General features: G+C 40.0%; 2 protein-coding genes and 1 pseudogene across 2 annotated transcripts; all 3 read left to right on the forward strand.

Moving 5' to 3' along the window:
• The first annotated feature begins 714 nt into the window (after nucleotides 1-714).
• Nucleotides 715-1,833, forward strand: LOC115661572 (metalloendoproteinase 3-MMP-like). Its single transcript, XM_030583818.2, has one exon. The coding sequence runs from the start codon at nucleotides 750-752 to the stop codon at nucleotides 1,680-1,682; it is 933 nt and encodes a 310-aa protein (XP_030439678.1). The 5' UTR covers nucleotides 715-749; the 3' UTR covers nucleotides 1,683-1,833.
• A 3,529-nt stretch (nucleotides 1,834-5,362) lies between these two features.
• LOC115692215 (metalloendoproteinase 3-MMP-like) lies at nucleotides 5,363-6,383 on the forward strand. The gene has a single exon (XM_030618994.2). It carries the CDS (start codon nucleotides 5,363-5,365, stop codon nucleotides 6,311-6,313), a length of 951 nt encoding a protein of 316 aa, XP_030474854.2. The 3' UTR covers nucleotides 6,314-6,383.
• Nucleotides 6,384-8,780: 2,397 nt separating this feature from the next.
• LOC115692206 (uncharacterized) lies at nucleotides 8,781-10,951 on the forward strand (annotated as a pseudogene).
• Nucleotides 10,952-13,352: the final 2,401 nt, after the last annotated feature.

Raw genomic sequence — 13,352 nt, forward strand, 5'->3', positions numbered from 1 at the left:
CTGGTCTTTTTCTTCTGTTTTTTTCAATTGGGCGTTTGAGCCAGTCATCTAAAAGAGGAATTCTAGATACAACGAACTCCGTGTACAAGATTTGATGTATCAAACGTCGAAATACTATCTATTACGAGATGTGCTTTTATTTCTGAAAAATATGAGCCACTCGACACTATTATTCGACACATCGATTTTGTGGATGGGTGTTGATATGTTATGCCCATTGTCATGTACATTACAGTTGTTACCATTGCCTCTCATGCTTGTCGGGTCATGTGAATTAGACACTCTGATTGGTAACTTCATTTCCTAATTATCATATGGTTGGCTCTTAAATTTCTTCCGCGATAAGCACAGAAATACCAAGAACACGTCTCCTTTATTACTTCTCAAAATCATCGAGCTGCGTTTGCATTATTTGTCCAAAAGGATTATTCAAACCCAAATCCCACCTTGACGTCTAAAAGTGAAAGTCAAAGTCAGATATCTAAGGGCGTTTCCATGAAATGTTCTAAACAGAAGACTGTAGACCGTAGCGAGTGAACCGAAGTCATTGCAAAGTTGGCTTGGTCTACCCCTCTCTCTCTCTCTGTCTCTTTTCTTACGACCTTGTTATGGCCGTGTGTGACACGATGCCAAGAATTTTCTTAAGTTTCCACAGCTGAAAAAAGCCTATAAATAGAGTCTCGCAAGCATTGGCAAATACACACACAATACCAGCCAAAACCAAGTGCAATCTCTCGAGAATCTGCGCAATGGCACACCCTAAGTTTTTGTCCCCAATCTCATGCATGCTTCTTGTTTCTCTCTTCTTCCAATCGGTCTTAGCCCACTCCGATGACCAAAAGCAAAACCCTTTTGAGTTCATCAAGCATTTACAAGGATGTCACAAAGGTGAAAAGGTCAAGGGTCTCCAGGAGCTCAAGCAATACCTCGAAAAATTCGGGTACTTGGACTACAACCAATCCAGCCTCCCGGTCCACGCTGGCGACGACGACTTTGATGAGCTTTTAGAGTCCGCCGTCAAGATGTACCAACTCAACCACCACCTGAAGGTCACGGGAACCTTAGATTCCCAGACGGTGTCGACGATGATGATGCCTCGGTGTGGCATGGCAGACATCGTCAATGGTACCTCTCGGATGCGGTCCGGCAAGAGACGGAGCCACCACAGATCGAGTAACTTCCGCACTGTCGCCCACTTCAGCTTCTTCGATGGGAATCCCAAGTGGCCGCCCTCAAAGTACCACCTCACCTATGCCCTCAGCCCAGGGACCCGGGCCGATGTTGTTGGCCCCGTCTCACGGGCTTTCAATACGTGGGCCTCGGCAACGCACTTCACGTTCTCTCAGGTCCAAAACTATGCGGCTGCGGACATCAAGATCGCGTTCGCGAGCAGGGACCATGGCGACAACGCCCCGTTCGATGGTCCCTCCGGAGTCATAGCGCACGCGTTTCAGCCGACCATCGGTATGTTCCACTACGACGCGGATGAGCAGTGGTCCGTGGGTCCAGCCAGCGGTTCGTTCGACATGGAGACCGTGGCTTTGCATGAGATTGGCCACCTTCTTGGGTTAGGGCACAGCTCAGTCGAGAGGGCTATAATGTATCCCTCCATAAGTCCCGGAATCAGCAAAGGATTGGATGGGGATGATGTTCAGGGAATCAAAACCTTGTACGGCGTTTGATTAGGTTAGAGTGTTTATGCAGTCTTTCACTTGAGTAGATTAAGTTAAGGATGTTAGGCTGAATGTTACCAAAATAATTGGCTTCGCTAAGTCACGGGTGTTGTTTTGGCCATTATGAGGTTGTAAACTCGAGAATTTATCACAATTTCGTCTTATAGAAGACTGAAATGAACGATTAATTTCAAATGATGCTTTTTGCTATCAACGTGACACTCGCTTCTTCATGGCAAATTTAAATCGACACATTTTCTGCTTTCGGGTCATTCATAATAGACTAATAGAAAAGTTCTCTTCGGAACATTGATTACCTAAGGAACCACCATAAAGCTTTTAACGGTTATCTGAAATTGATTAATTTGGTGTCTATACTCTATTGATACAACTATACACAAGCACGATGTAGGGGAAATTTACCAAAAAGTCTTATACCTATTGCACTTTTGTCATTGCGGTCCTAAACATTTTAATATGCTAATTGAGTCATAAATATTTTCACGTTTTGCCGATTGATTCCATCTGGCCAATTTTGGCCGGGAATTTTAACATGGAAGCCGGCCGTTCCATGTGGCACGGCCGCCACTGATGTGAAATATTTTAATAATTTTTCGAATGTTTTATTAATTTTTTATTGTTTCTTTTCTTTTTCCTTTTCTTCTCTTTTCCTTCTTTTTTTTTTTTACTGTGATTCGAAAATTTTTTAAAAAAATTATCTACTTTAGTGTTGACCGTGCCACGTAGGACGGTCTATGTCCACGTCAATGATTCCCGGCCAAAATTGACTGGATAGATTCAATTAGCAAAATGTGAAAATGTTTAGAACTCAATTAGCACAATTAAAATGTTTATGCTTGAATTGACAAAAATGCAATAATTTAGAATTTTTTTGGTAATTTTCCCCGCGATGTAGGGTAATATGTTACTTAAATTATTAGAAGAAAATGTGATTTTATCTTAAATTTCATCTTGTTTCATCGTATTCCATATGGAGCAAATAGAAAATAATAGGGAGATACTTACAATGAATAAAACATCGTTTCTGTCATTTCAAACTCAAGAGAGTTTTTTCCATTTTTATTTGCAATTTAGGAAACATAAGGAATTCATCATAACAGTGAATTTTGTTTTTTAAAGTTGTGGTGAGCCTTTTGTCATTTTACTTTGAGAAGTTTTCATGCATATTACATGCTAAGGGGTGGTTAGCAGACTGATGATTAATTAGTAATCTCAGCATTGCCTTACTCTATTGGTTAAAGATCAATAGACCTCCAAATTACATTTGGCTTCCATAAAATCCAAACCAAATACATAAAACATGTTTTCGTTCAATAAATGAAGGTATATGTGCGTACATTAACTTGAATATATTTAGGAATTTTAAGTACCTAGTTAGAGATGTTAACATCTAAATTTTGGCTGACTGCATAAGAAAATTAGGGATCGACCCCAATCCCTAGACAAAAATATCATTTGCATGCTTCACATTTGCATTAGAATCCATATCATGTTTCGTTGCATTTTTTGACTAACACATATTGTGAGGAGTCAGAAGTGAATTCGATAAGTGGCATGGTGGGGAATTCATGATAAAAAAGAAGAACTGGGTCTAGAATGAGGTATTCCAACTTGTTTAGAGCCCAAAAAATCTTTAATGAGAAGGATATCAGAATAAAATCTTTAAGATTTCCCTATATATGGCCCGCCACTTGAGGACTAAATTGGGCTTGCGATGATTCGTGGTAACGTCGTTATCTCTGCATCATAATGCAAAAATTTAGCAAATATTACACATCTTTAATATATATTGATGATTCTGGAATGATATTGCATAATATCCATGAGCATTGATGTATAATAATAATTCTTGAAGTTATTCACTGATACTGCGCTTCCATCAGACGCTTTCATCATATTTTGCGCTTTTATCATATATTCATGCATGTTGCATATCTCAGGTTATTCTAATCTATATATGTTTCCTAATCTAGGATTTCATGTATTTGATACATTAGAAATCATGATAGTTTAGTTCATTCATGATTAGTAATTGATACATCATTATTTCCTAGTCAATTTATGTTATCACGTAGGCTTAAGGTAGTTTCTTATTTCTAATTCATAAAGAAAAATCCAAAAAATACTTAATTAATATCTCGTGTAGATTGCATTTAATCAAAATTAATTCATGTTTAGTTTTACTGTGCTCGCGTTGCATATTGCATGTTACTTAGTGAATTGTATGTCTTGAGGAATTAATTTTGATTGACATTTCATATAGATTGCATTTAGAGTTAATGCATGTTTAACCACATTGCATAGAATGTAATATTACTTATCCATGTCCTGTAGTAATTTAATTCATACATGTTGTTTAATAATTTAATTTTCGAATGCCTGTAGGTTTCAATCATTTAGTGATCTAGGGCTCATTTGCATATTTATTATGTTAATTAAATGAGAAAATACCAAAAAGATTAGTATAAGTTGCATATTAATCGGTTTTGCACCATAATTGCAAATTCATGCGTAATCATGCATCACATTTGAACATTTCAGATAGTCTTCCATGTGGCATATAATCATTTGTTTATATTTGAGCCATAGTCTGCAGAGGCTTCGTTCCAATTGATGTAGCGAGGCATTGTTTGCGGTTGCTCATGCATAGTTCATCACTTTTTCGTAATATATTTAGTACTTTTGATTATTGAGTGTTGCTTTATTGTCTACGTACCCGCATGATCACCCTTTACATGTTAGTGGCATAGGATAAACCAACAAAGACTACAAGCAAAAACATTTTCAATATGAAGAGAAAAATGTATTGAAATGATATTTAGATAATCTAGCGTAACTAAGTTCGTGTATTCAGAATCTTTGATTCGCAAAAATAAGACAAACTCCCATGTTTTGCTTGGGTGTCTAATAGACCCATAATCGATCACTGGTAGCTCCATATGTTAGTGGCATAGGATAAAATCGACAAAGACTGCATGCAAAAACATTTTCAAGATAAAGAGAAATGTACCAGAATAACGTTAGATTAATAAAATGTAACCAAGTCCCGTATTCAGGATCTCTAGTTCGAAGTAAGACAAACTCCCATGTCTTTCTTGGGTGTCTAATCGATCCATAATTGATTAGTGATGGCTCCTATAGGTAAGTTTCTGCTACCCAACATCATTATCTCTCTCTCATGTGTACAATTATTTCATTACTGCCTTTTGAGTGACAAAATATACGCATTTACTATATAAAAAAAGTTCCCGCGTATATACCAGATTAAAGTCAAGTTTGAAATCTAGATGGAGGTCATTAATTAATTTCATTGAGCAAACTTTTCCTTGAAATCTTTCTATGAAATGCACATGGTCAATATAATAGCACGGAGCTAGTCAACACGTTTTTATAAAAAACTATAATAGCAGTTGGACAACAACCTATCGTTTTACTTATTAACTTCACTTTCTTATACATCTAGATGTGTCCTGGTCATGGTCGTCGTCTCGTACCCACCGTACTCACACTGTTTCGCCATGAACGTTTCCAGTTTAACAGGTCTCTTCATTGACCTAGCTCTTGATCGTGTTCATCAACATCACCTCTCAGATTGCACTTATAAATAGACGCAACAGGGATATGGACAACTACACCATAACATCGATCCAACATAATCATCACTTGCCATGGCAATTACTAACCTCTCGTCCACCTTCTCATACTCGCTCCTCCTTACTCTCCTCTTCTTTCATGCCGTTTTAGCACAATCGCATAACCAAACCAAATCAGCCTTCGAGTTCCTCAATCATCTTCAGGGGTGTCACAAGGGTGACCGCGCCAAAGGCGTTCGCGAGCTCAAGCATTATCTTGAGAAGTTCGGCTACTTGAATTACAACCAATCTAGTGATCCAATTCATGCTGACGACGACGACTTCAACGATGCTTTAGAGTCTGCCGTCAAGACGTACCAATTGAATTATCATCTGAACGTCAGCGGGAATCTGGATCCACAGACGGTGTCAAAGATGATGATGCCACGGTGTGGCGTGGCTGATATCATCAACGGCACTGCCCGCATGGGGTCCGGCAAGAAAGGTCGGAACCTCCGTGGGCTCGGCTCTTTCCATCCGGTGTCCCGCTACACGTTCATGAATGGAAACCCTAGATGGCCGGCCTCGAAATACCACCTCACCTATGGCTTTGCTCCCGGGACACCGACGGCTGCCAAGGGTGCGGTTTCGCGGGCTTTCACCTCATGGGCATCCATATCACGGTTCACCTTCTCTTATATTAAGGATTATGAAATTGCTGATATAGAAATAGGGTTTGAAAGAGGAGACCATGGAGATGGTACGATCAATAGCTTTGATGGGCCTGGAGGAACCATAGCTCACGCATTTCGACCCACCATTGGACTATTCCACTACGATGCGGACGAGAGGTGGGCCGTGGGTCCGGCGGCGGGTTCGCAAGATATCGATTTGGAGACGGTGGCTCTGCATGAGATTGGACACCTTCTTGGGCTAGGGCACAGTGATGTTGAGGGGGCCATCATGTTTTCTTCCATAGCTCCTGGCACAACCAAAGGCCTTCACGAGGATGACATTCAAGGAATTAGGGCTTTATACAACTTTTGATTAGTGGATTAAAAACAGTGGGTTTTGGAGCAGTGTGAAGCACATGGTGATTATCTTAATGTGATTCGGTGAACTCCAAATTCGTATTCTATGAAAGAGATTTAAAAAAGCTGGTGTGACGATTGAAATTTGAGATCTTGTATGGGACGATTATTTTTGTATACGGTCACTTTGTGCAAGTATGGAGTATAAATTGTCTTTTCCAATGCTGTTGGCTTTGTGTAAGGACGGATCGAGAAATGGCGAATCGAATTTATAACTATTCGCTTGAAACATAAATCCGACATTTTAGATTTTCCGCAAACACTGGCAAATCCATGTATAACAGAGTTTACTCCTTCAGATTCAAAATGAACTACTAACAAATTTTATTGCGAATTGGTTATGTTTTCGTGGAAAAAGGAAGAAACGAAACCAAGTATGGTGACTGTTGATTCATCGCGTATATTTCTCAAACCCACTGAGTCACGCTATGAAGTTCATCGGATTCTGCTTTGATTCGCTTTCCAAGGTTTACAGCTTTGATGTGGTGGACCTGGTTGTTCCTTCATTTTCTTCGAGTCCAACCCCAGTTGAAACAACATAACCAGGTACAAGTAAAAGGAAAGAATCAAGTGTAGACCTCGCAAGATCAGCAGCCATAGCTAAACTAGAAGGCTTGAAAGAGAGCAATGCAGGTGCTCAAAAAAGGCAAACTTTACTCAGAATTCTTAAGATCATTGGGCTTCTAATGTGTGCTTCAATAGATCCATACGACAGAGCACGAACGCCGAAAAAATAAAACAATGAACCCAATTCTTCTACCTCATGCATACAAGGCATGTGTTCCATCGCCACCCTTCTTCAGATACAAAGGAAAGAAGAAAAGCTTGAGCTCGTACTTATAGTTTTTTGTTTGCATCGGTAGATAGAACCTCGAGTTCCGCCCAAACAAAGAGGAGAAATTATTGGGATTGCCCCCTCGGGGTGATTCCGGCTATGTCCCGCAACATCGCTGCCGCTTCTCTCGTTGCTGGTCTAACTCTCGGGTCAGGTTAGACTCATGATTTTGTTACTTGTCCATTTCTATCCACCTGTTCCTCTTGAAAAGAATCAAGACTTGAATCCACCATTTCCCTGAGAGGTTGCTCTCCTCTGAAATAGTCCGACGCCCAATCTTCAACGGAACCGTTGTCTACGGAATAAGGAAGCCTAACGGTTATCATCTCAAACTGTTTTATCCCGAAGCTGTAATCATAGCTCTCGAGCCCTCGTGTGGTGGAAGCGGTGTTTGTTGAATACTAATATGAGTACAACAATACTTCGCGCACGTAAGATAATATGAATCAATAATAAATACGAAAGTATAAAGTATGAATGCAAATCCCCCTCTCTTAATAGATTTCCTCCATTTTATCGAAGTCTTCACCCTTGTACAACCTCTACCACTATTGCCTGATCAACTTATCACTGCCCTTGTGTGTTACGGTGAATGGGATTTTTTCACGGGTGAGTATTATTTCGATTCATTTTACTAATCGCATAAGAAGATATAGAATTCATAGTGGGTCCCCCTGAACATGTTTATTTCCAGCTTGATGTGAACTATTTTTTTTTTTTAATGATTCGGACTCCCGCACCGGCCGCACTAAAATAGTCCGACTAGCCAGACATCAACCAAAAGAGAACTAGCCAAATCCACAGACTAGCCTCCATGTAAGTCAAGGGTATGATAAGGTGGAGGGCAGAGGGACTCGAACTTGGGATCAATCACCCACAAGCCCAAAACCCTTACCACTCCACCAACCCCTTGGAGGGTAGCTTGATGTGAACTATCATTGTCTCTACACTACATATCTAATGAAAATAGAATGTACCTATACAACATTTGCGACTTTTCTATGTCGATACTTTTACATTATATACTAACACAACTACTCATTTCACCTTCACACATTGCTTTAGCATTTTGTTTGGCTCGCAATATTGCTTGAACGGTGAGTGGGGATCAAAGATTTGGTCAATGTGTGCGAGGCTTTTTCTTTGAAAAACATAGAAACAACAATTATCGCCCTTTCTAGAACTCGATCACACACACACACACACACACACATATATATAGTTGTTGAACCAGTCCACATTATGTTACTTCTTCATGTCCCAGTCTTATACGTCTTCTTCTCAATGACCTAGTTATGGTCGTTGTCTTTAGTGCCGTACTTAGGGTTTCTTTCCAGGAATTCCCAGTCCTATACGCGTTCTTCTCAATGACCTAGTTAGGGCCGTTGTCACGTAGGATCGTACTATCGGTTTCTTCCCATGCATGAAAGTTTCCGCTTCAACAAGACCTTATGACCTAGCTACTAATCATGACCTTAAAAGAGGCATGTGTCGATAAATAGACCTCCTAGTGTACGTGCAACAACGCAAATAACATTCATTCATTATTTATTCTCTGCTCGAAGAGTGCGCGTTCATTAGTTTAGCGATGGATGCTAAGTTCTTTTCCACCTTCTCATACTTGCTCCACCTTACTTCCCTCTTTGGCGCCGCTTTAGCACATCCGGATGACCAAATGAAATCACCCTTTGAGTTCCTCAAGCACCTTTAGGGATGTCACAAGGGTGATCATACCATAGGCATTCACGAGCTCAAGAGGTACCTCGAGAAATTCGGCTACTTGAACAACAACCAATCTGGTCACTTGACGACCCATGCCGACAATGATGACTTCCACTATTTGTTAGAATTTGCTATTAAGACGTACCAACTCAATTATCATCTAGATATCACCGGATGCTTAGATCCTCAGATGGTGTCCAAAATGGTGAGGCCACAATGTGGTGTGGCCGACATCATTAATGGAACTACCCGCATGGGTCCGGAAAAGAAGGCCGGACGTCCACAGGGTCGAATCTTTCCACGTCGTGTCCCACCTACAAATTCTTGGATGGAAGCCTTAGATGGCCCGCCTCTAGTTGCCATCTCATGTACGGCTTCCTCCCAAGGACCCAAGAGGCCGCGACGGCCCCGGCTGCCTAGGCTTTGGCCACGTGGTCCTCTGTGACACACTTCACTTTCTTGTACGTCTAGGACAATGAAATTGCCAACAAACGAATAGGGTTTGGAAGAGGAGACCATGGAGATGGTGCACATGATAGCTTTGATGGGCTCGGAGGAACTATATGTTGTGAAAGCAAGCAATCGAACAATAAAATAGATAGAATAAGAAAATAAATCAGATACCAGATTTACGTGATTCGATTATAGTGATCTACGTCCATGGAGAAAGCAGTAACGATCGAGCGATACAACGGTACTTCATGTACTCTTCACGTCAACAACAACGCTTCTTGAGCACTCGCACGGCACACACCAACAAAACCCTATAAAATAATATTTATATGACAATGTGAAGACCACCTTTGTCTTTGCCGACTTCAAAGTGATGAAAGGAAATCCCCGTAAAGATCCAAATTCGGTCAAAGTTGGAAGCTTCCCTTCTTATTCTCCATGGCCGACTTTAATTTGAGGAAATAATTCTGTTATTGATCGCGACTTCCACGCGAATGTAATTTCTGCATTATATATTGCTCGATTTCGGACGTCCGTAATATCCAATTCGCAATATTCAGACCTCCACTTCTGATTAGTGGATTAAATTGATTCCTTTGTGGGTTTTGAGCAGGGAAGTACTTACTATTTGGTCATAGTCTCTTTCGATTATCCATGTCATTGAATCTTTAACGCCTGCTACAATCGATATAATCTATCACATACAATTTTGACTCCCTTCTACAACATAGAGGAAATAACAAAGGATGGGATTTTTTGCGAAGTTTGAACTAGTTGCAACTATATGTACCAACACAATGTATAAGTAAAGCCACCCGATTCATCTCGAAGGCTCCTTTAGCTCAGTCCTAGTTTTCGCATGAGACTGCAAAAAATGTATTAAAGCCGAGTGATGCTTCTTCTAGAGACAACAAAGATAACCTAACGCATTAATCATCAACTTTAAAACGTAATGAGGAGGAACATAATCTCCAAGAAGCCTTCAATGTCCCCCTATTTCTGGGTACCATCCCACGCACGTTTTTGGTTTGCTGTTCTATTTTATGATATCAGAATCAGATGCCATTTGTGTCACTTCAAGAATATAGCAGCAGTATCTCGCCCTTCATATATAAATGGAACTTCCTTCTCTGTACCACCTCAATTGCGAAACATGCATCGAAGCTTCGACATTACTCCCAGGCATATGTTTGCCTGGAACACATCTCGAGAATGGCAAAGACGCTCAGCATCAATCCCGATGTCCCTCAGTACCCAAACGTGTGCAGAGCCTTTAAGAATGAGCCAGTCTTTAACGAAGTCAGGAATGGGGCTCAGCTTGGCCAGTACCAGAAGGATCTTCCTCAGCAGAAGGTCGAAGCAGTGTCGGTGCCAGTCTTCTACGAAGTCCGAAACGGGGCTCTGCTCAGCCAGTACCAGAATGATCTTCCTCAGCAGAAGGTTGGAGCGGTGTCGGAGCGGGATTATGAAAAGAATGAAGCCCGCGGAAGATTTGCTGAGTTTGAAGCTGATGGCGATGGCTTTGTTCAGCAAGAGAAGAGGAAGTTTCACCTGAGCAAATGGAAGATCTACAAACAGTTCTAACCGGCATCCAAATGCACTGGTGTTAATGCAAGAAGAACGAATTTGGTCTTGGCATGTAGTAGTAATTCACAGTGTTGAAGTAAGCGTTATAGTTTCTTTATAGTAGTTTATAGTTGCTTTGTAATAAGGCTTTGAGTACTATCCCTCTGCTTTATAGCATATTCTGGTTAGTACTAATAATAGAAATTTTCATGTCTAAGCAGACTATTGATTTTACATTTCTGAGGAAAGATGAACATCTGATTCATCACGAATAAAACTTCCTATGAACTGGGGGAAAAGTAGTAAACTAAAGAATTGAAGTAGAGACACCAGATGAAGCAGCTAAGTACAGGAACCAGGTGATCTTACCAAACTATAACTTGCAGAATACGAATTACAGAAGAACAAATGACTTTATGAGTCCTTTTCTTCTAGGATTATTGATCCTTGTCATTCATCTTTTGGAAGCAATTGTCGACACCAAATTTTTCGTTTAACATACAGCCTAACATTTCATACGCAAATTAGGAAAAAAAAATTTAGCTGGCCCTAATGTGTATGAATTCGGCCATACAAGGGCAGAGAAACAATTTCGCGATTTGAATCTCCTCTGAGGGACACTCATTCAGCACGTGAGATTGAAAGAAAGGCAATAAATTCAAGAGATAATCGGCCAATCCTTTCCAAGAAAAGAGAACTATGAATCTCGCCCATAATGCTGGAGTAGGGAGACCAATTTGTGCACATGTGAATGATGTTTCTAGGAAGGAAAACGCAGAAGGAAAGAAGATTATTCAGCCAGCTCTCCCTTCCTTGCCGGAGGCTCACGATTTTGGCTAAAAGGAGAGGGATTTTGACCAAATTCACTCACATCTACCTTATGATATGATAAAGGCACTGACTTATCGATCGAGGAACAAGAATTTGGAGATATCAATCAAAATCACGAGATGATTCTTGGAGATGCAAGAATCAAGTGATTGACAACTCTTTATAATATAATGATCTTTTCATTTATTATTTTCCAATGTTGTTTTGTTTCCTTACGAAGTGTAACATTTGTAATATCTATATATAATGGAAATCATCTCAACAATGGTACGTTGAGATCAAGAATCAAACTCATTTGTTCTTTTATGGTATTAGAGCAAATTTTTTCGAAAGAAATTGATCCTTCACCATGGCTTCCACCAATCCTAAGTATCCATACCCCTCGTCTTTGAACATTAGCAATTTTGTGTCACTGAAATTGACACAAACAAACTATTGCTATTGGAGAGATGCTTGCACTAATTGAAAGTCAAGATCTGGTAGGATTCATTGATGGCGAGTACCAGATGTCGAGTCCAACAATAGTCACCCCCTCTGATTCCGAAAAAGAAGCTAGAGTCTAAGAGGAAGTGACAAAACTAGATTTTTTACAATGGAGAAGGTCATATCGCCTTCTGCGGAAATGGATCATTTCAACGCTCTCCAAAGAAGTTCTTGCTCAAGTAGTAGAATTGAAAACATCTGCTGAGTTGTGGTTAGCTTTACAAAATATTTTTGCCAAGGTATCTGAGGAACGTGAAGTTTCAATTTTTCTACAAGTTCAAAAATGTCATAGAGATAATTCTCATCTCTTCACGAGTATCTTGGTGTTTTTCAAAAATATTTTGATGAGTTATCTGCTATCTGATGTCCCCTTGAGGACAAAAAAGAAGGTTCTCTTTGTTTTGAATGGCTTAGGTGATCAATGTGATTCATTCACAACCTCCATGTTGAAGCCTCCAATGCCGATATTATCTAACTTGGTTTCGCAACTGCAAAGCTTTGAGAGTCGGCTCACAAATAAAAGTTTCCTTGTAATTCAACACGGGACGGCTTTCTTTGGTCAAAGAAGTAATTTTAAGAGCAGCAAGAAGGGCAAACAATTCCAACATCCCAACAACAATTATTTTCTTCGCATGGAAGAGGGTTTCTCATAATGGTCCAAGAATGAAAAATTCTCAGGCTGATTTTGTGCATTCGCAGGGTCACAAGCCACAATTTAATCAAAGCAAGATCGAGAAGCTTGCGAAAGGAATCGACAAAGTCATTTCTTGTCAAATATGTAACAAGTAGGGACATGTTGCTTTAGATTGCTTTAATCGATTTAATCAATCTTTCCGCCTGTTAGATGTGCCAAAGGCATTTGCTGCACTTACTATTGGAGATAGTCAGGATTCAAAATGGTTCACTGATACTGGAGCTTCAAATCACATGACCGGAGATGAAGGTAACCTTTTCAACTTATAACCATATATTGGGAAAGATAGCGTTATGGTTGGAAATGGTGATTCGCTTAAAATTTCCCATACTGGTGATGCTCAGATCAATTTGGGCCAAAATAGCATTGAATTAAAAAATGTTCTACTTGTTCCTCAAATGAAAAAGAATT

The sequence above is a fragment of the Syzygium oleosum genome, unplaced genomic scaffold (assembly GCF_021117445.2).
Source record: "Syzygium oleosum isolate NSW1041296 unplaced genomic scaffold, Sole_v2.1 Sole_v2.09, whole genome shotgun sequence".
Lineage (NCBI taxonomy): Eukaryota > Viridiplantae > Streptophyta > Magnoliopsida > Myrtales > Myrtaceae > Syzygium > Syzygium oleosum.

What these genes read in the sequence shown, in the direction of transcription:
- LOC115661572 (XM_030583818.2), top strand. Translation starts at nt 750, where the DNA reads ATGGCACACCCTAAGTTTTTGTCCCCAATCTCATGCATGCTTCTTGTT.
- LOC115692215 (XM_030618994.2), top strand. Translation starts at nt 5,363, where the DNA reads ATGGCAATTACTAACCTCTCGTCCACCTTCTCATACTCGCTCCTCCTT.